Raw genomic sequence first — 26501 nt, forward strand, 5'->3', positions numbered from 1 at the left:
TGTTCCATTTCTTAACACTCTCAGCTAGACGGTTAAGCTTTCAACAAATGAATCTGCGGTGGACTAAGAGTTCTGCTACAGAGAGTTCAGAGGCAGTCATGCACACTGGCGAGGTAACAATACAGCGTGCTGTGCTGGGAAATATTATCTTAAGGTGTGTGGCTTTTGTTTATGCTGCATTTGGTTAACTCTGTGAAGCTGTGATTCTTTGCCTGTCTAAGACACCTGATGGTGTAATAAGGCGCTGAACAGCCGATAGCGAGACGGGAGCAAGAATGGCAGGGCTGCCAGGAAGAAAGTATAACTAGGAGAAGCGAGGAAGAGGAGGAGCAAGAGAACAAGGAGAGGAGGACGTTAGGGGCCCGACACCGAGCTACAGAGCAAGCCACGGAGAAAGAAATAAAGAAAGGTATACAGAAATAGAGAAAGACTAAAGTTCAGAGGCAAAAGGTAGTTGGGATAGTTTAAGAAAAGCTGGCAAGAAACAAGCCAAGCTAAGGTCGGGCATTCAAAACAAAGAATAAGCCACCATCCATGTATTTGGGAGCTGGGTGGTGGGACCCCCGAAAAGCTAAAAGAGTAAAACATGCAATGGTGTTCACCAGTTCAGACTAGGTGTGAGCAATGAAAGCTCTCAAGCTCACGTGGTACTGTTAGCTAGAACACAGGTGTCAATCTTATAGCCATGGATAGAGCATATTGTCAAGAGAAGACATGGGCAAGTGTAGAGGCTGCACTGGCTAGTTTTATGTCAACTTGACTCAAGCTAGAGTCATCTGGAAAAAAGAAACATCCATCGAGAAAATCCTCCCCCCAAGACTGGCTGGTGGGCAAACCTGTGGTACATTTTCTTGGTTGATGTAGGCAGGGCTACCCGTGGACTAGGGACCCTGAAATAAGAAAGCAGGCTGAGGAGCCCTGACTTCCTTCTGTGATGTGTCACTGTGCCCAGCAAGGATGCTCTTAGTCTACATATTTCTACAGAAACTGTTAGAAGGAAAACTCCAACCTACAGAAGTTAATTACAACCATGAAAACATGGGAAATAAATAATTTCATATCAACAAAACCAAAAAAAGAAACACACACACAAGCCGGGCGGTGGTGGCGCACGCCTTTAATCCCAGCACTCGGGAGGCAGAGGCAGGCGGATCTCTGTGAGTTCGAGACCAGCCTGGTCTACAAGAGCTAGGTCCAGGACAGGCTCTAGAAACTACAGGGAAACCCTGTCTCGAAAAATCAAAAGAAAAAAAAAAAAGAAAAAAGAAACACACACACACATACCACCACCAACAACAAAATAATAGGAATCAACAATCATTGGTCATTGACATCTCTCAATATCAACAGTCTCAATTATCCAGTAAAAAGACACAAAACTAACAGAATGGATGCTAAAACAAGATCCATTCTTCTGTTACTTCTAGGAAATACATCTGAAAATCAAGGATAGACATCACCTCAGAGTAAAGATTTCGAATAAGATATTCCAAGCAAATGGACCTAAGAAGCAAATCGGTTGTGCATGCCTTTAATTACAGCACTGGGAAGGCAGAAGACTGAGACCAGCCTGATCTACAGAACAGTTCCAGGACAGCCAAGGTTATACACAGAAAAACCCTGTCTCAAAAAAAATGAGAGAGAGAGAGAGAGAGAGAGAGAGAGAGAGAGAGAGAGAGAGAGAGAGAGAGAGAGAGAGAGAGAGAGAGAGAGAGAGCTTTTGTCATCCAGACAAAAGCTAAACAGAGAAATACTGGAGCTAACAGATGTTATAAACCAAATGTACCTAACTGATATTTACAGAACATTTCACCAAAACACAAAAGATATTCCTTCTTCTCTGCACCTCATGGAACTTTCTCCAAAACTGACTACATACTTAGAAATAAAGCAAATCTCAACAGATACAAGAATATTGAAACAACTTCCCACATCCTATCAGACCATGGATTAAAGCTAGCTATCAACAACAACAGAAACAACAGAGAACTTACAAACTCATGGAAGCTGAACAACTCTTCACTGAATGAAAAATGGGTCAAGACAGAAATGAATAAAGAAATCAGAAATTTTCTAGATTTCAGTGAAAAGAGAATATACAGCATGCCCAAATGTATGGAACACAATGAAATGGGGCTAAGAGGAAAGTTATAACATTAAGTGCCTACACAAAATAAATGGAGAAATCTCACACTAGCGACTTACACACCTGAAAACTCTAAACCAAAAAGAAGTAATCATACCCAAGAGGAGTAGACAACAAGAAATAATCCAACGGAAGGCTGATACCAGAAAAAAAGAGAAACAGAACAATACAAAGAACCAATGAAACAAAGAGTTGTTTCTTTGAGAAAATCAACAAGATAGACAAACCCTTACCAAACTAACTAAAAGAAGAACAGAGAATAACCAAATTAACAAAATCAGAAATGAAAAAGGAGGATAGAACAACAGACACTGAGGAAATCCAAAGGATCATCATGACATACTTTAAAAACCTTTACTTCACAAGATTGAAAGATCTAAAAGAAATGGATAATTTTCTTGATAGATACCATTTATCAAAGTTAAATCAAGATCAGAAAAACAATTTAAGTAGACCTATCACCCCTAAGGAAATAGAAGCAGTCACTAAAAGTCTCCCAACTAAAAAAATCCCCAGAGCAGATGGTTTTAGAGCAGAATTTTACCAGAATTTCAAAAAAGCGCTAATAACAATACTCCTCAAATTATTCCACGAGATAGAAACAGAAGGAACACTGACCAATTCATTTTATGAGTCTAGTTACCCTGACACCCAAACCACATAAAGACTCAACAAAAAAAAAAAAAGAATTACAGACAAATTTTCCCCTATGAACATAGATGCAAAAATACTTGTGAACTGAATTCAAGAAGATCAAAAAGATCATCCACTATAACCAAGTAGACTTCATCCCAGAGATGCAGGTATGGTTCAATATCTGAACATCAGAAATGTAATATATAAACAAACTGAAAGAAAAAAATACACGATAACCTCATTGATGCAGAAAAATGCCTTTGACAAGATCCAACACTTTTTAATGATAAAAGTCCTCAAGAGATTAGGAGTAGAAGGGACATTCCTCAAAATAATAAAGTTAATTTACAAGAAGCCTATAGCCAACATCAAATTAAATGGAGAGAAACTCAAGGCAATGCCACTAAAACCAGGGACAACACAAGGTTGTCCACTCTCCCCATATATATTCGGTATAGTACATGAAGTTTTATTTAGAACAATAAGACAACTGAAGGAGACCAAAGGGATACAAACTGGAACTGAAGAAATCAAAGCATTGGTATTTGAAGATGATATGATTGTATACATAAATGATCCTAAAAATTCCATCAGGGAACTTCTAAAGTTGGTAAATACTTTCAGCAAATTATGTAGATATAAGATTTACTAAAAAAAAAAAATCAGAAACTATCATTTCTACAAATGGCAAAAGGACTGAGAAAGAAATTAGGTAAACAACACTCTTTACAATGTCCTCAAATAATACAAAATATCTTGTAACGCTAACCAAGAAAGTGTAAGACTTATATAAAACTTCAAATGTTTGAAGAAATAAATTGAAAATAGCAGAAGATAGAAAGATTCTCCATGCTTATGAATCGGTAGAATTAACATAGTGAAAGTGGTCATCCTACCGAAAGTAATCTACAGATTGGATGGAATCCCCTCAAAACTCCAACATGACTGTTGACAGACACAGAAAGGACAAGTCACAACTTCATATGGAAAAACGAAAAACCCAGAGAGTCTTATGTAAAGTGTCACTCTTTGGCTTTTCGGGTGGGGGGAGCAGGGAGGCTACCACCCAGCTCCCAAATAAATGTACACGGAGGCTTATTCTGAGTTATGAATGCCCAGCCTTAGCTTGGCTTATTTCTATCCAACTTTTTTAAACTTAAATTATCCCATCTACCTTTTTACTCTGGGAGTTTATCTTTCTTACATCTGTATATCTTCCTTCCTTCTTACTTTGTGACTGACTGGATGGCTGGATTCCGATGACCTTCTCTTCTTGTTCTCCTCTTCCTCCTTTTCCTTGTTTCTCCTTCTACTTATTCTCTTTGTCTCCCAGCCTTGCCTATCCTTGCTCCTGCCTTATTACTGACCAGTCAGCACTTATTAGGACCTTATTGGGTGTTTTGGAATAGGCAAAGAATCACAATTTTACAGAGTTAAACAATACAGCATAAACAAAAGTGACACATCTTAAAATAATATTCCCCAACAGGCTAGCTAAAACAATTCTGAACAATAAAACTGCTTTCTGATTTCAAACTGTACTGCAGGGCTATAGTAATAAAAACCACATGGCATTGGCATAAAAACAGACACATCGATCAGTTAAATCTAACTGAAGACCCAGACATAAATCCACACACATAGATACCTGATTTTTGATACAGAAGCCAGAAATAGACACCGAAAGAAAAAAAAGACAGCATCTTCAACAAATGGTGCTGGTCAAACTGGATGGCTGCATGCAGAAGAATTCAAATAGATCCATACTTATCACTCTGCACAAAATTCAACTAGAAATGGATCAAAGCCTCAACCTAAAACCAGATACACTGGTTTTACCTGATAGAAGAGAAAGTGGCCTTGAACACGTTGGCACAGAAGACTTTCTGAATGGGACTGTGGTAGCACAGGCACTGAGATGGATAATCAGTGGGACTTCATGAGATTGGCCTGCTCCTGGAAGGCAAAGGACACCGTTAATTGGACAAAGCAGTAGCCTATAGAATGGGAAAGATTTTTACCAACTCCACATCTAGTAGAGGCCTAATATCCGAAATACACAGAGAACTCAAGAGACTAGATATCAAAAGAACAAATAATCAAATAAAAAAAACAGGGTACAGATAGAAACAGAATTCTCAGCAGAAGAAACTCAAATGGCTGAGGAACACTTAAATATTCAACATTCTTAGCCATCAGGGAAATGAAAAATATTTTGGGCATATACACAAATACATACATACATACACACACACACACACACACACACACACACACACACACACACACACTCCATTCTACCACAAGGGTGCTTGCTCAACCATGTTCACTTTGGCTTTATTCATAATAGCCAGAAACTGGAAATAACCTAGATGCCCCGCAACCAAAAAATGGATGTCTGGAGTGTTGGCTCAGTGGTTAAGAGAGTGTATTGTTCTTGCCAAGGATCTGGGTTCTATTCCCAGTACCCATATGGAGGCTCACAACTTCCCAATGCACCAGTCATGCATGTGGAGCACAGTCATACATGAAGACAACCAACCAAACAAAAACAAAACAACCCAACCTCATATACACAAATAAAATTTTTAAAAAACAGAAGAATGGACCAAGAAAATGTGGCAAATTTACACAATGGAGTATTACTCCGTGGTTAAAAAATTAAAGGCACATGTCTCTAATCCCAGCACTTGGGAGGCAAGGGCAGGCAGATCTCCATGAGTTTGAGGCCAGCCTGGTCTGAAAAGTGAGTACCAGAACAGCGAGGACTACACACAGAAACCTATCTCAAAAAAAAAAAAATCATGAAATTTTGCAGGCAAATGGATGGAACTAGAAAAAAAATCATCCCGAGTAAGGTAACCCAAACCCAGAAAGAAAAATATGGTTTATATTCACTTATAAGTGGTTACTTAGCCATTAAGCAAGGAAGTTACAATCTGTAGATCCAAAGAGGTTAGGTAAGGAGGAGGAATCTAGGGGAGACACATGGATCTCCCTGGGAGTGGGGAATAGAATAGATTTTATGGGCTGACAGGGGGAGGGTGGAGATCGGAGGGGAGAATCACTTAGTAGGGGGATGAAGATGGGGTGGAGAGACAGAGTGTAGGAAGAGATGCTGGAACTGGGTACTTCATGGGGTGGTGGTGGAAACTCCTGGAATCTATAAGGGTGATCTAATAAGGATATCTAGTAATGAGTCTCAATATGCCATCTCTTGTTCTCAGGCTTCCAGGAGCAGGAGCAGGTTGTACACCATCGAGTTGTTGGCTGAGGAGATCCTATGGAAATCCCCAAGTAACCCAGGCTGTTACTAAGACAAAAGGTTTTTCGCCAATAGCTGACACTGGGTGGCCCATAGCTGAAGACAGCACCCACACAACTCGTTGAACATGGAGAAGTCAAGCTAGTGCCTATATGGAGCCTTCACCCCTAAGTTCTAGTCTCTTTGGTGAGGGAAGTTAATGTGAAGGCTACCAAAAGAGAAAAATGGCTACCAAACCAGCCACAAAAACTTTGACCTACAATCTGTCCTGCCTACAACAAAATATGCTTGGGCAATGGTGGCCTAGAACCCGTGGAAGAAGCCAATCAATGTCTGAGTTGATGTGAGGTCTACTCCACATGATGGAACCCACGCCTGACCCTGATGGGTGACCAAGACCAAGAGACTGAATAACCCAGAGACCTAGGGTAAAACCAAACAACTACCATCTTAAAAAAAAAAAAAAAAGGATCTGTAAAATGATTCCTATGATATTCTGCTATACTCACAGATCAGTGCCTTAAACAGTCATCGGCAGAGAAGCGTCCCCTGGCAGCAGTTGGAAACAGTTAGACTTTACCCAGAGAGAGAGTCTAAGTGGGAGGTCTCTATCAAATCCCTCCCCTCAGCGTTCAGGGCATCCTGTGGGAAGAGGAGGAAGAAAGAATGTAAGAGCCAGAGTGAACGGAGAACATGAGGAGCCCAGGCCCTCTAAATCACTAAGCAGGGTGCACTTGAGCTCACAGAGAGTGAAGGAGCAAGCACAAGGCCTACACGAGCTCAAACAGGTCTCTGTGTATACATTATAGCTTTTAGCCTAGTATAAGCCTCTTGGCCATGAGAAGGAATGGGCCTGTGACTCTCGTGCCTGCTCTTGGGACTCTTTTTCTCTTGTTGGGTCGCAGTGTCCAACTTCAATATGAAAGCTTTTGCTTCATCTTACTGTATTTTATTTTGCCATGTTTGGTTGTTATCTCTTGGAAGTCTGTTCTTTTCTAACGAGAGACAGAAAAAGTAGGCAAAGGGGAAGTAGGGAGGAAGTGGGGGAAGTGGAGGGAGAGGCAATTATAATCAATATTATTTATTTTCAATAAAAGGGGAAAATTCTAAAATAAAAAATGTGGGGGAAAAAAGAGCAGTTGGATCAATAGTGGTTCTAAAACTATGCAAAAATATGACAAATAAATTCAGTACAGGTAAGTGTTGAGGTGAGTAAATTGGAAAGAAATGTTCAGACCACACTAACAAAGAATTGAATTCTGTGCCACCAAAATATAACCCAATATAGTCTATAACATTAAAAATTTTTAAAAATTTTTTTCAGAAAATATTCTACATTCTAAGACAATAACTTAATATAGAAAACTGTATAGGGAGAGTATATTCACTGTGATTTTAAGAATCTAGTAACCAGACTTCAGACAGCAGTTATTGAACATGAAAAAGGAAACAATTTCTCAAAAAAAATTAGAAAGCAGTAAATTCAAAGATAAATATATTCAAATAGGTATTAAAACATGTAACAGATTTATCTGGGAAACCATGTTTTTTGTTGAGAAATCATATTAAGACAAAGACAATGATTTTAAACAGTCATCTAAAGATTTGTTTTCACTTTATGTTTATGTGTCCAACATACATGCCCAGCCCTTAGAGCCTAGAAAAGGATATCTTATCCCCTGGAATTGGAGATGCCAATGATTCTCTGTCACCGTGTGAGTGCTGAGAACAGGACCTGGGGCCCTCCAGAGAAACAGTTGGTGCAGCTGACCACTGAGCCAGCCTTACTCGCCCCCCCCCCAAAAAAAATCATTTAATTTCTATGACACAGAGAGGAAAGAAATATCCCGTAAGTGCCGGTGGAAATGAAAGTGTGAAACTGAACAGGTTTCCCTTATCGCTCCTACAGTTTCTTTATTTAATGTGGTTAAACTGTGACCTGCAAGGTACCTACTCAAGAACCCACAGTGGGGGATGCTCACTTTTATAGCAAAATCATTTCTAAACTGTGGGTCATCTTCTCTGTGTCTGCAACACCAACCATGACTCTGAGGAGACTAATGCCATGTTCCTGGCAACGGTGCCAAGGCTTGTAGCCTGGCTTCTTTGGTGTATGCCTCTCTTCTTCCTACCCAGTCCAATTGCCTACTAGAACGTTGGGAAATCTTGTTGGCCTGAGCATGTGGAGGTGAGCACAGCCGGAGGGAGGCCAGGCGTGCAAGGCTGTGCCGTGTCCTGAAGATGCCGTTTCACAACGCTCCTCCCCACTCTCCAGCTCTTACAGCTTTTGCTTTCTTCTGTTTCTTCCAGAAGTTTCTCTTGCCTTGAGGGAGGGGAGAGTTTGAGGCAGAGTCAAACTGTAGCCCAGGCTGATCTTGAACTCAGAGCAACTCTTCTGCCTTAGCTTCCCAAGCACTGGGTTATAAATTATAAACATGGGCCACCATGCAGAGGTTTGTTTGGCTATTCATTTATTATTTCCCTTAAGAGGCTGGAATATGGCTCAGTGGTTAAGACTACTTGCTGTTCTACAGGACCAACATTCGATTCCCAGAACCCACATGGTAGCTCACAACTGTCTATCACTCCATCTCCAGGAGACCCTATGCCCTCTTTTGGCTTCCTCAGCATCAGCCACACATGTGATACACAGACATATATGCAAACAAAACACCCATACACATAAAATTTAGAAGATGAAAACTGAGTTTGATGACTCATGCACGCCTTTAATCCCAGCACTCAGGAGGCAGAAGCAGTCAGAGCTCTGTGATGTCGACGTCAGCCTGGTCTCTATAGAGAATTCCAGGCCAGTCAGGCTACAAATAAACAAAATAACAACAGAAAGGAAAGGGAAGGGAAGGAAAGGGGAGGGAGAGGAGGGGAGGGGAGGAGAAGAAAAGGGAAGGGGAAGGGAAGAGAGGAGAAGGAAAGGGAAGGGAGAAGGGAAGGGAGAAAAGAAGGGAGAAGGGAAAGAAAGGGAAGGGAAGGGAAGGGAAGGGAAGGGAAGGGAAGGGAAGGGAAGGAAAGGGAAGGGGAGGGGAGGGGAGGGGAGGGAAGGAGAGGAGAGGGGAGGGGAGGGGAGGGGAAAGAAGAAGGGAAGGGAAGGGGAGGGAAGGGAAGGGAGAGAAGGGAGAGAAGGGAGGGGAAAGAAGAAGGGAAGGGGAGAGGAGGGGAGGGGAGGGGAGGGAGGCTGATGCGATGGGCACAATTCATACTTGTTCATCACTTATAGCTCCTGAGCCATGGTTCTCCTCAGAAGAGAACCAGCATGTCTGGAAGTAGGACTGGGAGGAGGGTTCGTTTACACTGGGTAATCTGTCTTATTTTCTTATGTCTTTGTTCCTATCATACATGTGTATGACCTTACAATCACCACAAACCACAACAGGGTCACCAAGACATCTACACGAAGACACAAAACCAAACCTCCTAAGCTGTTCTTCCCTTGGGCCCGTCCCCACTGTTCCATAGAGCATGCTCAGAGAGTCCCACTTCAAAATTCCGTTACGTAAAAACAGAGCTCAACCTCTATCTGCTCAACAGGAACAAGTTAATTCTGTGTTCCCAGCATCATGACACCAAAAATAAACCAAGCTCCTCAAAATTCCTGTCTCTCTTTCATCAAAATCTTGTTCTCACCCAGATGACTTTTTGTTAGAGCACAAAAAGCAAGAAATATAACAAGAGAAAGTGAGGGCGCTGCTGAATTTGGTGAAACTGTCTTTTTTCCTAACTTCTAAGCTCCTGTGAATATTGTGAGCAATGTGAATGCGCTGAAGTGAAACAACAGAGAATCCTATGTAAGTTAGGAAGGAATTAAGTCATGTAGTAGAAAAAAGGTAGGAAACGAGGGTCATGCACTCATTCCCCTTAGATTCAGAACTCGAACCCCCTGGAAATGAGACTTAGGTAAACGGATAATGCTTCCTGAGGCCGCCATGGCGAGGTTGCACTAGTAACCTCACCTATTAAAGAGTAGTGGGCAAAGAACCAAAGGGCATTTTCTTTCTTCATGAAGTATGTCAAAATAGGCCTTCAAACTCTACACCAGACATTAGCTGGGTGTTCAGATCAGAACCTGAGACCTACACAGTCATAAAAATGTGACTTATGTCTGTTTTCTCTCCTTCAGCTCCATGTTGGTTCAAAGAAAAGGAATAAGTGATGTAGAATCTTAAAGAGTTTACTGAGACTGAGAAACAGCTCGGCGGGTACAGCGCTTTGCTGTACAAACTTGAGAGCCCGAGTTTGGATTGCCAGTACCCGTGTACAAAGACTGACGTGGAGGGATCTGCATACAATCCCAGCACCGAAAAGCGAAGGCAGGAGACCTGGGGGAGAGGACGTGCTAGCCAGAGTCTATTAAACATGAGCTTTAGGCAAAGGAGAGACACCGTCTCAAAGAATGAGGAAGTATGAGGACAGAGGAGACAAGATGCATGCACACGTGCAGGTGTTTGTACCTACGCATACACATAGACATATATACGTGCAACACACCCACCATATATGTGTGTACCTGCACAGACAAACACACTTGCACACACAGGAACATACACTAAGTGCACACACTCGGTGGGGGGGCGAAGCAAAACAAAAGCAAGAAAATGAAAATGAGCTGAAATGAGATGACTCGCTGGTTAAAGGCTCTCGCCGTCAAGCCTGACAACCAGAGTGTGACCCTGGCACTAGCAAAGTGGAGGGAGGTAACTGACTCCTGCAAGCCATCCTTTGACATGCCCACCCCCCCACACAAGCCATAGCGTGTGCATATCCATGCCCACACATGTAAATGAATGCAATTTAAACATAAAATTAAGGTGACTTTTTGGCAAAGCCATTTTTCAAGACTTTAATGTCTGTTAACTTTGGGGCTGGAGAGATAATAGCTCAGCAGTTAAGAGCACTGACTGTTCTTCCAGAGGACCTGGATTCAATTCCCAGCACCCACATGGCAGCACAAACTGTCTACAACCCCAGTTCCAAAGGATCTAACACCCTCACACAGACATACATGCTGGAAAAACACCATAAAAAATTAAAAATTAAAAAAAAATTAAAAATCTGCGAACTTCAATTCTTTTTGCTTCTAAACAATGAATTAAAAAGTAGGGGTAGGAACATTATCTGGGGTAACCTACAACAGAACATACAACCTCTGTATACATCGGTGTGGTTTACCCTGAACACTTGTGGCCATGTGTTTTCACAAAGATGAATGGGCCTGACCTGATGTGGGACGCCCCCTCTGTATGCTATGAATACCATTGGCTAATAAAGAAACTGTCTTGGGCTTGTGCAGGGCAGGATAGAGGTAAGCGGGGGGGGGGGGGGGGGGGGGGGGGGGGGGGGGGGGGGGGGGGAGTGGGGGGAACTAAATGCTAGAAGGAGGCGGAGTCAGGGAGAAGTCATGGAGCCACCCAGAGACAGACGTGCCGAAACTTTGCTGATAAGCCACTGCCACGTGACAATACACAGATTAATGGAGATGGGTTAAATTAATATGTTAAGAGTTAGCCATTAAGAAGCTAGGGCTAACGGGCCAAGCACTGATTTAATTAATACAGTTTCTGTGTGGTTATTTTGGGAGTCTTACTACAGTGGAATACTTGTTAAACATGTGTTACATTCTTTTATGCTGTGGAACATTTGTTTGGTGGTGCAAAGATGTGTTACATTCTTTTATGTTGCATTTGTTTAACTCTGTAAAGCTGTGTTGTTACTTTGCCTGCCTAAAACACCTGAGTGGTCTAATAAAGCACTGAACGGCCAATACCTAGGCAGGAAGGGCTGCCAGGCAGACAGAAAAAAAGAAAATATATATATATATATATATATATATATATATATATATATGGAGAAAAGGAGAAGAAATGGGAGTGAGAAAAGGAGGAGAGGAGGACGCCAAGGGTCAGCCACCCAGCCAGACACAGAATAAGAAGGACGGGAAAGGTATACATAAATAGAGAAAGGTAAAAACCCAGAGGCAAAAGGTGGATGGGATAATTTAAGAAAGCTGACTAGCAACAAGTCAAGCTAAGGCGGGATATTCGTAAGTAGGCATAAGCCCCCTCCATGTTTTTATTTTGGAGCTGGATGGTGGGCCCCCCCCCCAAAAGAGTAAAGAGTAAAAATAGATGCACCTCGCCATTAGTATAAACCTCCTTATAGACGAGAAAACCGAGGCTGGGATTGAGCTGTGCAGCGTCCTGGAGAGGCCAGCAGCAGAGCTGCAGTGTCAGCAGATATGTCTCTGTTTAATCTCTTTTTCAGATTTTTCACAAATTACTATTAAGAGGTATTAGAGAGGTTAAAGAGACTAGATGGGCCAGTGAACATCAGCTCTTGCTTGAATAAAAGCAAGCAAACATTAAAATCACTCTAGCCAACATCCTTCAGTTGCTTTTAACAGAGTAAAGAATTATTTTTTTCAGGTTTCTGAAGGGGCCACATCATGGATAAACATTTAGGCTAAACTGAAAACTTCAAGGAATTTTTAAGCAAACCCTAGATTATGCTTAACCTAAGGATTGGCAGGATGGCTGAGGAGTAAAAGTGCCTTGCTGCTCAGCCTGGTGACCCAAGTTCAATCTCCAGGACCCACATAGTGGAAATGTGGAAGGAGAGAATGGACTTGTGCAAGCTGTCCTCTGATCTGAGCATGCGTGTGCATGCACACACACAATTTTTAAAACAATGGCAGCTTTGGTTCCTGGCTTTGTTCCTCTCCCACCTTAGTCTGATTCCTTTCCCAGTGCTCTGTCCTACGGGATTTTGATTGTGTTTTCAGTCACTTCTCCTCGGTAGAAGATCCCACCCTGGAGTAAATAAAATCACGGGTCACTTGGAAAATGCCTTGGGACTACAGCAGTCAGGTGCCAGGTGGCCTCCCTGGAGAGCTTCTCTATTTCCAATCTGTGCTGTCGATTAGCTGTTGGGACCTTGGACAGATTCCAGGATTCCTTTTATTCATTGTAAAATAGGAACAGGGGGAAGAAACTAGAATGGGACAAGGGATTTTCATGAGAAGGGTTGAAATCACTGCTTAACACTATGTATTTTTTACAAAACAATCTTTATTTTACATTCCAATCCCAGTTCTCTCTCCCTCCCCCACCCACTCCCCATCCACTCCTCAGAAAGGGTGTGGTGCCATGGGTAGTCAACAAAGTCTGTTACATCACATTGAGGCAGGATCAAGGCCCTCCCCCCATATCTAGCCTGAGCAAGGTATCCCTACATAGGAAATGGACTCCAGAAAGCCAGTTCATGCACTAGGGATAATACTGGTCCCACTACCAGTGGCCTTACCAACTGTCCAAGCCACACAACTATCACCCGCATTCAGAGGGCCTAGTTCAGTTCCATGCAGGTTCCCCAGCTGTCAGTCCAGAGTCAGAGAGCTTCACTAGCTCGGGTCAGCTATCTCTGTGGGTTTACCCATGATGGTCTTGTCCCTTTAATTCACAGTATCTCTCCTCTGTCTTCTATTGGACTCCGGGAGCTCAGCCCAGTGCTTAGCTGTGAATCTGCTTCCATCACTTACAGATGAAGGTTCTATGATGACAATAAAGGTAGTCATCAATCTGATTGCAGGGGAAGGGCAGTTCAGGCACCCTCTCCACTACTGCTTAGATTCTTAGCTGGGGTCATTCTTGTGGATTCCTGGGAATTTCCTTAGTGCCAGGTTTCTTGCTAACCCCCAAATGGATCCCTCTATCATCAAAAAATCTCTTTCCTTGCTCTCCCCCTCTCTGTCCTTCCCCCAATTCAGTAATCCCATTCCCTTATGTTCTCCTCCCTCCCCTTCTCCCCTTCCATCCTCCCTCCTGCCCCCACCCTTCCAATTTACTTGGGAGATCTTGTCTATTTCCCCTTCCCAGGGGTATCCACATGTCTGTCTTAGGGTTCTCCTTGTTTCTTAGCTTCTCTGGGATCGTGGCCTGTAAGCTGGTTATCCTTTGCTTTATGTCTAATACCCACTTATGAGTGAGTACATATTGTACTGCCACTTTGGAAATCAGTACGACAGTTTCTCAGAAAATTGGGAATCAATCTACCTCCAGACCTAGCAATACCACTCTTGGGCATATGCCCAAAGGATGCTCACTCACACCACAAGGACATTTACTTAACTATGTTCATAGCAGCATTATTTGTAATAGCCAGAACCTGGAAACAACCTAGATGCTCCTCAACCAAAGACTGGCTAAAGAAAATGTGGTACATTTACACACTGTAGTACTAGTCATCAGTAAAAAACAATGACATCATGAAATTTGCAGGCAAATGGATGGAACTAGAAGAAAATCATCCTGACTGAGGTAACACAATTTTTTAAAGACTAATAAGTAAAATGTCCACCTGCTCCTTTCTTATTAACGCACCTTGAAGTTGTGCAAGCCCAGGTCAGTGGGGTTTAATGCCTGGATCCACCTGATGCCTTAGGAGCCCATGCCTGTCCATTAGCAATTAAAGTTTTAATCTAGGCTATCAACAACCCAATCCTGCTTTGGTTCTTAATAAAAGATCCAAGAGAAAAGGTGGTTGCTTAGTGTCTTCCTTCTAAGTACACAGATGCCGTCATTTCTAGGGCTGAGTAGGAAGGGTATTTCTCCAAAATATTCACTTTCCTTTTCTAAGTGAGTCAGGGCTACCTTCATTTGCACGTAGTCAAATACAATTCCCAAATTAGGAAAGAGGAAAACAATCTCTTTAGAAAGGCTCTGGAAAGATAAGTCCAGGGAATTTACACACGGTTTTGGTTGGGCATTAGAATGCAGACCTGTGCTCAAGAGGTAGAAGCAAAGAGATCAAGGCCAGCCTCAACTACATAGTCACTTGGGTCCAGCTTGTGCTATGTGAGAGCCTGTCTACATAAACAAAAGGGTTTCAGTTCTGCCCTGCCCCTTAGGAGTGTCTGTCTCTTTGGATGCCATGTTATTGCATTTCCATAAACCTCAGCTGTGTTTAAAAAAAAAAGAATAAATAAAAATTAGTAAATGACCATAACAGATTTCTGGAATTTTTATAGCTTAATCTACTATTACAAATTTCTATTATCTGTAGTTAAACGCCACTTCTTTAACCCATTGGGTCTTACTTTTTCCTTTAAGAAAAACTTGTTTAGTTTTAGACATGTAAATACAAAAACATGCAACTCGAACAAAAATCTAACCAAGCCAGAGTGTGGAATGCCTATTGCCAAAGTATTTCTTTACACCATTCCATGACTTATTGGAAAAAAAATCATAGTTGTTTTGTTTTGTTTTTTTACTTCTTTGGGGCTCACCACCCAGCTCCCAAATAAGCACATGGAGACATATTCTTACTTACAAATGCCCGGACTTAGCTTGGCTTATTTCTAGCCAGCTTTCATTATATTATCCCATCTATCTTCTCTCTGGGTTTTTACCTTTCTCTATTGCGTATGTCTTTCCTCACACTCCGTGGCTGGCTGTGTGACTGGCCCCTGGTGTCCTCTTCTGCTTTGCCTTTTCTCTTCTTTCTTTGCTCTTCTCTCAAGCTTAGATTTCTCCCCTCTTTATCTCTGCCTGGCAGCCCTGCCTATCCTTTCTCCTGCCTTGTTATTGGCTGTTCAGTTCTTTATTAGACCAATCATGTGTTTTAGACAGGCATAGTAACGCAGTTTCAGAGTTAAACAAATGCCACATGAAAGAACACAACACATCTTTGCATCATTAAACTAATGTTCCGCATCATAAATGAATATCACACATCTTAAACTAATATTCCACATCAATATGACTCAAAAGGAAAGAAAGGGGAAAACCTACTGCTAGAGCACATGGCCCTTGTTTAAACATTTGATCAGATTTTTTCATCTTTGTTCAATGAACTGGGGAAAATGATGAAATTTAAATAATGTACAAACAAAATAATTTGTATGTTTTTCCTATGGGTTGAAGCATTTGCAGTAAATTATCCCTAAAAAAGAGGCAGTTTATTAAAAATGTACACAACTTATTCTCAGAGTTCAGAGCAAGTGAGGATGTGAAAGCTGACTAGGAAGATGTCAAGGTCTGGGGAATACTGGTGAGCAGTTCCAGCTTGTCTTAAGTTTATCCTGACTACCTTTGGCCTTCAGGCTTTTATCTTTCTCTATTTCTATATACCTCTCTTTACTTCTTTCTCTGTGGCTGGCTATGTGTAGCGAGGTGGCTGGCCCCTGATGTCCTCCCCTCCTGTTCTCCTCCTCCCAAATGGCCTTTGATTTATCCTCTCTGCCTGCCAGCCCAGCCTATCTTTGCTCCCACCTCACTATTGGCCATTCAGTTCTTTATTAAACCAATCAGGTGTTTTAGATGAGCACAGTAACACAGCTTCAGAGTTAAACAAATGCAGCGTAAACAAAAGTCACACACCCGAAAACAATATTCCCCAACAAGAGGAGGCAGTAAAAGAGGGTTTTACACGGGGTTGAAACTGAGTTACTGTGGCCAGTTAGCGTGCAGGGCAACAATCATGACTGTGCAGTGCTGGTGGAACTGGAGTGGTCTAACCTTGTGTAATCTTTCTGAAGGACGATAAGGTTGTGTGTTTCACACTCTAAAACAGCTATATCCTTTGACTCAGCAAGCCCGAAAAATTTACCCCATTGAGTTAGTGAGGCAAGTACTCAACACACACTAAAGTGTGCTTGCTCTATGTCATAACAGATTACCACAGGAGTGCCAGTAGGAGACTGCTAGATTGATTAAACAAATTATGGCTTATCCACATAACAGAGCATTCTTTAGCCACTGCAAACTATGAAATACACTGAGAGGAAGAAATGTCACAACGTGAAAACGCAGATTGCAAAATGCTACCCAAGATGATCCTATTTGCATTTATAGTGCTTATTTACATTTAAAATAGAAACACTATATAGGCGTTTCCTTTAAAAATTGAAGCAGTGCATGGAAAAAAGTTGCGATAATTTCAAAGGATTATACACTACACCAGACCAGACAAGGCAATTCGCAAGAACCGGTATGAAATGAAGACATGGAGCCCTTGTTCAAAAACTATGAATTTCAAGATAGTGACAGTAAACATTAAACATTAAACTAAGCGTGGGCTTTACATAACTGTATCAGCCACATGTGCATAAAGCCAACCCAGATCATACACACAGATTCATGTTATGCTGCATTCCATATTATTACATATCACACTATATAGCACCCAAATGGTTGCATATGGGGTGGGTCGGAATCTATATGTGATCTCTTTCCATCCCCTTCTGTTGTCTTATTTTAGGGATTGTGACAAAGGCTATATATTTTGTAATATGGGAAATACACCGTCTATTTAAATTGTTCCTACAAAAATGTAGCAAATAGGGGTGGTGCTGAAATTAGTCATCTGCCAGCGTGCCCTCTGATCACTTCATAGGAGTGCCTTGCAAGAGAACGGCCAGGAATGAAGGAGTCCGAAATGGGTGGCTCTTCAAAGAGTTGGGTTTGGCAATCCCAGCATTTCAGATTCCAAGACAGGAGGATCATGAATCTGGGCTGTAGTGAGTTCCAGGACAGCCTAGCCTACAGTGCGAGGCTGTCTCAAAAACAAAACCAAATGGAACAAAACAAGGAAAAAGAGATCTGGGTATACAGGCCAGTTGACAATGCTTATCTAGCATGTATAAAAGACCCAGGGTCAATCTCCATCACGTTCTTATAACCCCACAGGGAATCTTCACACTCAAAAGTGTAAAAACGAGCCGGGCGGTGGTGGCACACGCCTTTAATCCCAGCACTCGGGAGGCAGAGGCAGGCGGATCTCTGAGTTCGAGGCCAGCCTGGTCTACAAGAGCTAGTTCCAGGACAGGCTCTAGAAACTACAGGGAAACCCTGTCTCGAAAAACCAAAAAAAAAAAAAGTGTAAAAACAGCAAATTTAAATACCATGCCCCCCCATGGGTCTCACAATATAGCCTTGGTTGACCTGGGATTCACTATATAGATCTGGCTGGTCTTAAACTCACAAAGACCTGCCTGTATCTATCTGCCTTCCAAGGACTTCGATTGAAGGTAAATATTTCCTCTGATACTCTATTTCTAGGTAGAACTGAAACCTGGGAAGTCTAATTTGGGATCAGTATAGTAGGCACACATTCTGCCACAGAGAACACCAACGTTTAAACAGACAGATCTCGAGACTGTAGTCAGAAGACAGAAGTACAAGACATTCTCACAGTTATTGGTTCTAGAAAAGATGGTCTAACACTTCCCAGCTTTGTATTTCCAGTTGCACGGGTGAGCAACCTTTGGCAGGTCCTAATGAGGGTTAGCATTAAGTGTGTGGGTAAAAGGATGGAGTTTTCCAGCACTTAACAGTGTGATGGAGTGAGAAAAAATCAAACGATTGAACAAAAATTCTTCTGAAGTCTATCACAGGTGATCTGCAGGGACCAAGCTTATCCGGAACATCGGGAGCACTTTGACTCTGCAAGCATCTGAAGAATCCATGGAAACTCCATTGGAGAAGGTCTCCAAGGGACTTCAGGGTTTTGTGTAACATGGTGACATACTAAAAATAGAGTGCTGGTAAATCCTATGAGGTGTGTATTTAAAGAATAATTTATGTGCCTTGAAAGTGTTCAGTCTTGTGTTGTTTTTAATTTTTATTTGACAATTATAAGTGTATACAGAGTGCCATATGTACATGTAGTCTATGTTCATAGGCACAAAAACTAGCAAACGCCTTAAGCTAATGTCATACTTATGTGGGATTATCCAAGGCAGCAACCTGCTTCAGGACACTAGTCTGTCTTCACTGATGCTATGGAAGTCACCCATTCTCGTGAAAACCTTTACCAGGCAACTGGCTTCTTTTCTACTGTTCTGTTTCAAAATAGAATGTATAATACAAGTGCAAGACATCTCTTTAGATAGGAGGCTGTCACAATCACAACACACAAGTGTAAAAACAGCAAATTTAAATACCATGCCCCCCATGGGTCTCACAATATAGCCTTGGTTGACCTGGGATTCACTATATAGATCTGGCTGGTCTTGAACTCACAAAGACCTGCCTGTATCTATCTGCCTTCCAAGGACTTCAATTGAAGGTAAATACACACACACACACACGCACACACACACACGCACACACACGCACACAACACACGGTGGGGGGGCAGTGACAGAACACAGACAGTTAATATATCCACCCTTTTTATTTCCACAGATTTTTAACTGTTTTTTCCTTAAGAATTATAACATTTTCTTTAAAAACAAAACAAAACAAAAACAACAACAAAAAACATGTTCTCCCTGTATAGCCCTGCCTGAAACTCAGTATGGAAACCAGGCCATACTGAAACTCATAGAAATCCACCTGCTGCTGCCTTCCAAGCACTGGGGTTAAAGGCGTGCACCACTATGTCTGGCCATGACAATTTCTTTTAAATTATTATATCAAGCACACAAGTGTTTGGCAAGCATCGTGTGTGGGGGGGGGGAGAGGAAGAGAGAGAAAGAGGAAGAGAGAGAGAGAAAGAGAGAAAGGAATAGAGGAGAGAGGGAGAGATGGAGAGGGAGAGGGAGAGGGAGAGGGAGAGAGAGAGAGAGAGAGAGAGAGACAGACAGACAGACTGTGGATGGAACTTAGGGATTCATATATGCTGCACAAGTACTTTCTACCGAGCTGTCTCCTGCCATTTCTTATTTCATTTTCCATTTTCCATTTTAAGACATGGTCCCCAAAGTTGCCCAGGATGGCCTTGAACTTTCCATTCTCTTGCCTCAGTCCTCCCAAATACCTGCAATTACAGATCTGTCCCCTGGCCTGGCTATAAGAATCATTTTCCAGCATAGCTCATACGTCCTCTGAAGATGAAATGGGCTGTGACTCAAGGTATCCTGAGGCTGAAGAACCCATTTGACGAGGCACAAATCGGGAGGAAGAGCTGTGCTCTTCTTCTAGCCGTGAACACGAATCAGCCTTACTGACCTCAACAGAAAGGGCAGGAGGTTAGCACTGGGAATGGAGAGGCAGCAGAATAGGGTACTTGGTGAGGATACTAGCTCATCAATACACGGCTGTAAATTAAGTGTAGGAGTGGGGAGATTGGGATAAAGAACCACAGACATCTCATGTTTTCAGCTGAAGAAGCAGAGTGTCACATTTAGTAGAACTGATGAAGGATTATGAGTTAACAGCACTTTGGGATTTTCCTTCACTGATTTGATCCAACAGGAATTTCCCTGAGCAGGGCAACTAACATAGAGGTGCATTTCTGTCTTGTTTATTGGCGGGACAGAGGTTAGAAAGCTAAGTCCAGAGCAGGAGACCCTATTCCTGAGTAAACACTCAGGGCAGGCCCTGAGACCCAGACTCCAAGGAGGAAAACACAACCCCTGGCAAGTGGGTTGGGATTCAGGAGCGGAGGACCAAGTCATGAAGACACAACCACCTGACTCTTTGGGAATTGACTTGAGAGCTCAGCAGGCCCGAGCCTTCAAAGAGGGAGAATAGAAGTCGGTGCCACAGTGCATGCGACATGAACTAACACCAAGAAGAGCAACTGCACTTAACTATGTCTGTGGAGCCAGTCCTCGTGAAGAAGACCCAAAGAATGCCATTGGCAGAAATGTGCGAGAAAAACTAGACCCAGAAAAGAATCCAGAAAAATACAACATAAATATATTCAGCAATACCAAACTGGTTTTTACTAAGTTGGAGACTTTCAGTCCTTAAAACACAAATTATTTGGCTACATTTTTTAGTTAGAGCTGCGGTTAGAACCACGGTGTGCATTGTTTTGCAGGACACATGACCCATCACTGTGATGTGTTGCCTTTATTTTAATTTTTTCCTTTCCTTAAGGTTGGCACAATCTTAAAATTGCTTGTCATGCCAAGCTTGGCAGATCCAGGAGACCTCAGCGTCATCCCGGGGAGCAGACCTGCTTTGATTCAGGAACTCAGACTTTCTAAAGCAGACAGCCTGAGGAAGGAGCCACCAACGTGGCTTTTATGTGTCCCAGGTGATCTTGATGTCACTGAGGGTTGAGCAGCTTTGCCTCATACCCTTCAGAGCTAGACTTGAGAGGTCCAGCTGAGGTCTGTGTGCAACGCCAGGGAGACAAAGAGCTCCCTACCAAGAGTGTGGTGCTTAGAGCTAGGCAGGCGCAGAATCAAACTAGTGCTCCAGCCGCTGCTTAGTTGTGTGAGGCCCACAGCAAGTTAATCACACCAAACCTTAGGTTTTCCATACAGGAAATGGAAATAATATCTCCCTTGAAAATTCACTATGAATACTCACCTTCAAGTCCTTCCCAGGGGGCTCTGGTGTCAGGAGCAGTTCAAATGCCTGCTCTAACGTTCACTGTGTGACTTAAATCGATTACAATACTTCTCTGTGGTCCAATTTTCTAATTTGTAAAGTGAATACGATTACTTCATAGGATCATTGTAGGAACTCAATGCATTTATACAGTTAGATATGGTGACTCACTCCCACAATCTAAGCACCAGAGAGGAGGAGGCAGGAGGATTAGGAACTTAAGGTTATTCTTCTCTATACAGCAAGTCAGAGGCCAGCTTAAATTTAACCTGAGAGACCCTGTAACACTGATGTTTAGAAGGCTGCCTTGGCCAGGCATGGTGGTACGGCTGTAAACCTAGCACCCAGGATTACATGAAAGAGAAGGATTACAAATACAGGCAAACCTTAGCTACACAGAAATACCTTGTCTCAAAAAAGCATGTCACATAGTGCTGGATAAGTGCTATAAGAGTAAACATACAAATAACAATGATACCTCACATAAATAAAATACCCATATCTAGATTGTAGCAGCTCAATATCTGGTAACATTATTATTGTGATTATAGAAACCTTAAATTGTTTACAATCTACTGTCTTTTCTATATTCTAAGTAGCCTCATGAATTTTATCAAAATTAACTACCCTAGAAAAAGAGATTTATTATTATTGAATGTGTATGATTGTTTGCCTGTGTGTATGTATGTGTGTGCACTACATGTATGCAATGCTCTTGGAGGCCAGAGAGCGTTAGATCTTCTGGAGCTGGAGTTACAGGTGACAGTGAGTCATCCAACCTCAGGGCTGGATTCCCAGCATGCGCCTCCATACCTGACTTACTCATATTTTAAAATATACTAGTGTCCCAGCATGCAAATACAATGTCACTTCAACTAAATGGATCTTCAGAGAATAAAAATATATGAGGGAGAGGGTCTTCGAGTATGAGGACTTGAGGTGAGCCCGAGCAAAGCCAGTCGGGTGTGCATGCCTAGAATCCCAGCGTTAGGAGGTGGAGGCAGGAGGATGCTGAGGTGACAGGCCAACGTATCCCAGACGGTGAGCTTCTGGTTCAGTAAGAAACCCTGTCTCAGAGCCGTGAGATAGAGAAACAACGATGTAGGGCAACCTTCTTTGGCCTCATCTGCACAGGGATGTGCACACCCGAATACATTCGTGTCCCCCACACACTCCAACACACACATAATGAACTTAATATGAATTTTAAGATCTGAATTCAGTTTACATTTCAAGGTAGCCTTCAGTGTGAATTACTTCCAAAGAGCTAGTTTGCCAAGCCCAGAAGAAAGTAGACAAAATACCAAAAACTTATTTGGAAGGCATTACTCTGTCTGAAGGGTTTTGTTTCGACCATTCCTCCTCCCATTACAATCTTCAAGTGACTCCTATAGCCCTCCATTCCTGAGAGAACTCAGTCCTTCGTCCTGTCTAAACCCATTGCCATTATATTATACTTTTAAAAAAAACCCACCTTTGAGTTAAAAAGTGTTGATGAACTATTTGCATGTTAAATATTCATTTCTGCTTGTGGTTCTGCCCAAACAAACTATACCAGAAAGAATCAGAAGCCGAAAGTTCCCAAAGGGTTTTGTAATAGGGTCTCTTGCCAAGCTCAAACACATCCAGCTTCCCCATTCTTTACTACTAACTCTGAATTGCTACTACCTCACAAAACCGCACACATTTGAGGAACTATAAACTTATAAATAATCACACACACACACACACACACACATCTGTTTGCTTGTTTTAGGCAGGGTATCATGATGTAACTCAGGCTGATCTCAAACTCAGAGACTCACCTGCCTCTGCCTCCCAAGTGCTGGGTTTAAGGCACTGACCACCACAGTGGGCTTAAATATAAACTTGAAAACATTTCCTCACTCTCTTTTCTGAACCTAGAGCCTCCAACATGCTTAGCCTCTGCCAATGAGTATCTCAGTACTTTTTATCTTGAGATGCATCAGCGAGCTGCTGCGTCACTGAACTGCTCGGAGTGGCTTTGAATTCTCTAGTTCAGGCAGGCCTTGCACTCCGGATCCTCCTACTTCAGCTGCAATAGCCGAGATTACAAATTGTGTCCCCAGCCGGACCTCTTCTGAAAAATTTGAGAGGCTCCTTTTATATCTTGTTTTACTTCTGCCTTTGGTGACAATGTTCCTGGTTAAGATGGTATTAACTTTCTTAATCAAGAATCACAACGTTGCATTTGCATAGTTCTAGTTCTCTAATTCATTAATAGTTTGTGACCAAGCAGTTTAACTTTCCAAGACTAAACACCCAAAAAGAGGTATCACAGAAGTATCAAGTCTTCCAAGTTTCTACCTGTTGCGGGCACTTGGTCAGAGGCCCCTTTCCTTTCCTTCCTCTGTCCCTCCAGCTTTCAGAATGCACGTCACCCCCAGTCAGTCCTAGCCCCGACGCCCCGGCCCTGGGACGCCCCAGAACAGGACTAAGGGTTTGTTTGGGAGCCCGCGCGGAGCTTGGACACACCTCTTTGCTTTCCAAAGTGAATGAAGCGCTCACGTAACACCGGAGGAGAAAAGAACGGAGTCCAGAATCCCAACATCCAAGGCCACCCCGACCACCGAACCACCGAACAAACGGGACGGCTCGACCCTGGCGACCCCGCCCCCTGCCGGCCCCGCCTCTCCCCGGCTTCCTCCTGTTTCACCCTCTGCGCGAGGCTCCTCCCCGCCCCCGGCCCCTCCGCCCAGGCCCTTTCCTGTCCCAGACTCTCCCTTCCCCTTTCCTTTTGCGCTTCCGCCCCCGCTTCTCCATCGCCCCTTTTGATTGGCCAAGCGCGCCGGAGCCCGGCCGGCCAATCGGCGAGGCGGGCTGGCGGCGATGGGCGTGGCTGCAGAGCCGGGCCCTCAGATCGAGGCAGCCTCCCCCTCTCAGCCGGCAGCACATTCCGCCGCCGTTGCCGCCGTCGCCGGCCCCGCGGTCGTCTTCGCCGGAGCTGCTGTGGTGCCGGGGCTCGGGACAGGAGGGGGCGGCAGGCTAGGGAGTGGACGCCGCGGAGGCCGGGCGAGAGGAAGGGAGCGGACGGACGGGCGGGCGGCGCAAGCGGCGGCCGGCTTCCTGGGAGCGTCGGTGCGGCGCGGTGGTTGGGGCGGATCCCGCGGGGCCCGGGCGGGGAGGGGGGGGGAGAGTCGCCGACCCGGCCATGGCGGACAACGAGAAATTGGACAACCAACGGCTCAAGAATTTCAAGAACAAAGGCCGCGACTTAGAGGTACAGTGAGGTCCGCGGCCTCCGGCCCCGGCGGGACACGGGGTGCGTGCGGAGTCGGGCGGGCGCGGCGGCCGGCATGGCGCTGGGCGGGCGGGCGGACTGGCGGCCGTGACGCGGGCGCCGCGCCGGGAAGTTTGTGCCGGGCCTGCTCCGCCTCTGCCGGCGACAGCGCCCGGGCCCGCCGGGCGCGGCCTAGGCCTGCCCTGTCGAGCCGGCTAGACGCGGGTACGGACAGCCGGGGGATCGACTGCGGTGGAGGCTCCGGCTCTGCTCGGGCCCCGACGCCGGGCGTTGCGGGCAGAGGGCGGCGTGGGAGCGAGCGGCGACCTCCGTAACTTCCCCGGGCCTGCGGCGCCTTTACATGCAGGCGTTTGTTCCTGATCTCCCCGACTTCTCTTTTAACCCCAACGTCCAAACTACAGGAGTCAACTTCTGCGTTGAAAAAGACACCCGCGCCACGAGAGGCGGTCCTGGTGATGCTAACAGTGCCTTCCAGCGGCCTGGCTTTCACTCTGGTCTTAGCTGATTCAAGATATGGCCCCACGGTGTTCCCTTTTCCAGGAAAAGGATCCCCCTTATTTGAGCTGCTCCACAAATCTCTTTACCCCTCTCTTGAAAAGAGTCTAGCAGCTGCATTCTCACATAGAAAGTCCAAAGGGTTATCCAAAGCTGTCACCCGCTAGTCTACGGGATCCTTTCCCTCCACCTCTTGGTGGTGGTGGCAGTGGTGGAATCGGGTGGTCTTCGGATTGACACCATCGCGTAATTTAAAAGGGGGGAAAGAAGGCTTCATTGTTTTAGACACAGCTGCTTCCAAGGTTCGATGTATTAAACATAGAGATTCTCCCCACTGTGTGTATGTGTGTTTGAGCGCGCGTACGCGCTTCTATGAACCCTTTTCTTCAGCTTTGGGAATTTTTTTAGGAGCCTGTCTATATTTTCTTTCACACAAACCATTCTGAGTCAAGAGTTTAGCTTTGAAGAGAAAGTGGTAAAATGTCTTATCCCCCTATATTTTTGTGACTGATCTTCATGTTGCTGTGGTCTGTTTCTGAACGTGAGCATTTGCCTGATTGAGATAGCAACTTTTGTGCACTTCTTAAAGTGCCATTCAGTCTTTTAACGTACTTTGTGCTGTTTTAGCTGGTTGCAGTAGTTAGGACTGCGTGCTCCAGGGTGTGTATGACTGTTTAGAGAGTATTTGAAGGTCAATACAGCTTATTTTTCTTAATTCTTATAGTAGAAATTTAAAATCTTTTTTGTAAATTGATTTCATTCGTAGGGGTGTTTTGTCTTCCTTGTATGTATGTGCACCGTGTATGTGCCTGGTGTCCAGGGAGGCCAGAGGAGGGTGTTGGATCCTGAACCTGGAGTTACAGACAGTTGTGAGCTGCCATGTGGGTGCTTGAAGCCAAACCACTGACCCATCTCCTCAGTTTTCAAATTTAGCATCTTTATTGGAGTAATTTTATATGTCATAAAAGTCAACTTTTTAAATGTACAATTCATAGTTGTCATTAAATTTACACGTGGAACTCCGGGGTTTTTTTTTTTTTTTGTACTAATATGAATAGTTAGAATAGGTAAAAAGCACAAATTAGGAAACTATAAAACTGATAAATACCACAAAGTTTAGAAATTCAGAAAAGTATCATGTAACCAACCAGTCTCTTAATTCCTTTTTTTTTCCTTCTTTTTCTTTTTTTCTTTTGAGACAGGGTTTGTCTGTGTAACAGCCCTGGTTGTCCTGGAACTTGCTCTGTAGCCCAAGCTGGCCTCGAACTCCTCGATCCACCTGCCCTCTGCCTCCAGGCCTGGCTTCTAATTCCTTTCGTTTGCTATGTATTTTTAACAGGTTCATTGAATGTGATTCACATAACACTCAGTTCACTCATATAAAGTGGTATTTAATACGCT

At 43.6% G+C, this 26501-nt stretch overlaps 1 protein-coding gene and 1 long non-coding RNA gene across 2 annotated transcripts in view; one reads left to right on the forward strand and one right to left on the reverse strand.

Moving 5' to 3' along the window:
- Positions 1-6556: 6556 nt before the first annotated feature.
- LOC119826530 lies at positions 6557-23973 on the reverse strand. The gene is made up of 2 exons (XR_005287442.1): positions 23840-23973; positions 6557-6689 (listed from the first exon to the last, which is right to left on the reverse strand). It is a non-coding gene; the product is annotated as an uncharacterized LOC119826530 (long non-coding RNA).
- Positions 23974-24237: 264 nt separating this feature from the next.
- Positions 24238-26501, forward strand: part of Kpna4 (karyopherin subunit alpha 4) — a 65083-nt gene continuing 62819 nt past the window's right edge. The window contains exon 1 of the mRNA XM_038347197.2: positions 24238-24584. Within this exon, the coding sequence (XP_038203125.1) occupies positions 24516-24584 (69 nt within the window). The 5' untranslated portion in view covers positions 24238-24515. The remainder of the gene's footprint in view (positions 24585-26501) is intronic.

Source organism: Arvicola amphibius, chromosome 11, assembly GCF_903992535.2.
Source record: "Arvicola amphibius chromosome 11, mArvAmp1.2, whole genome shotgun sequence".
Taxonomy (NCBI): Eukaryota; Metazoa; Chordata; class Mammalia; order Rodentia; family Cricetidae; genus Arvicola; species Arvicola amphibius.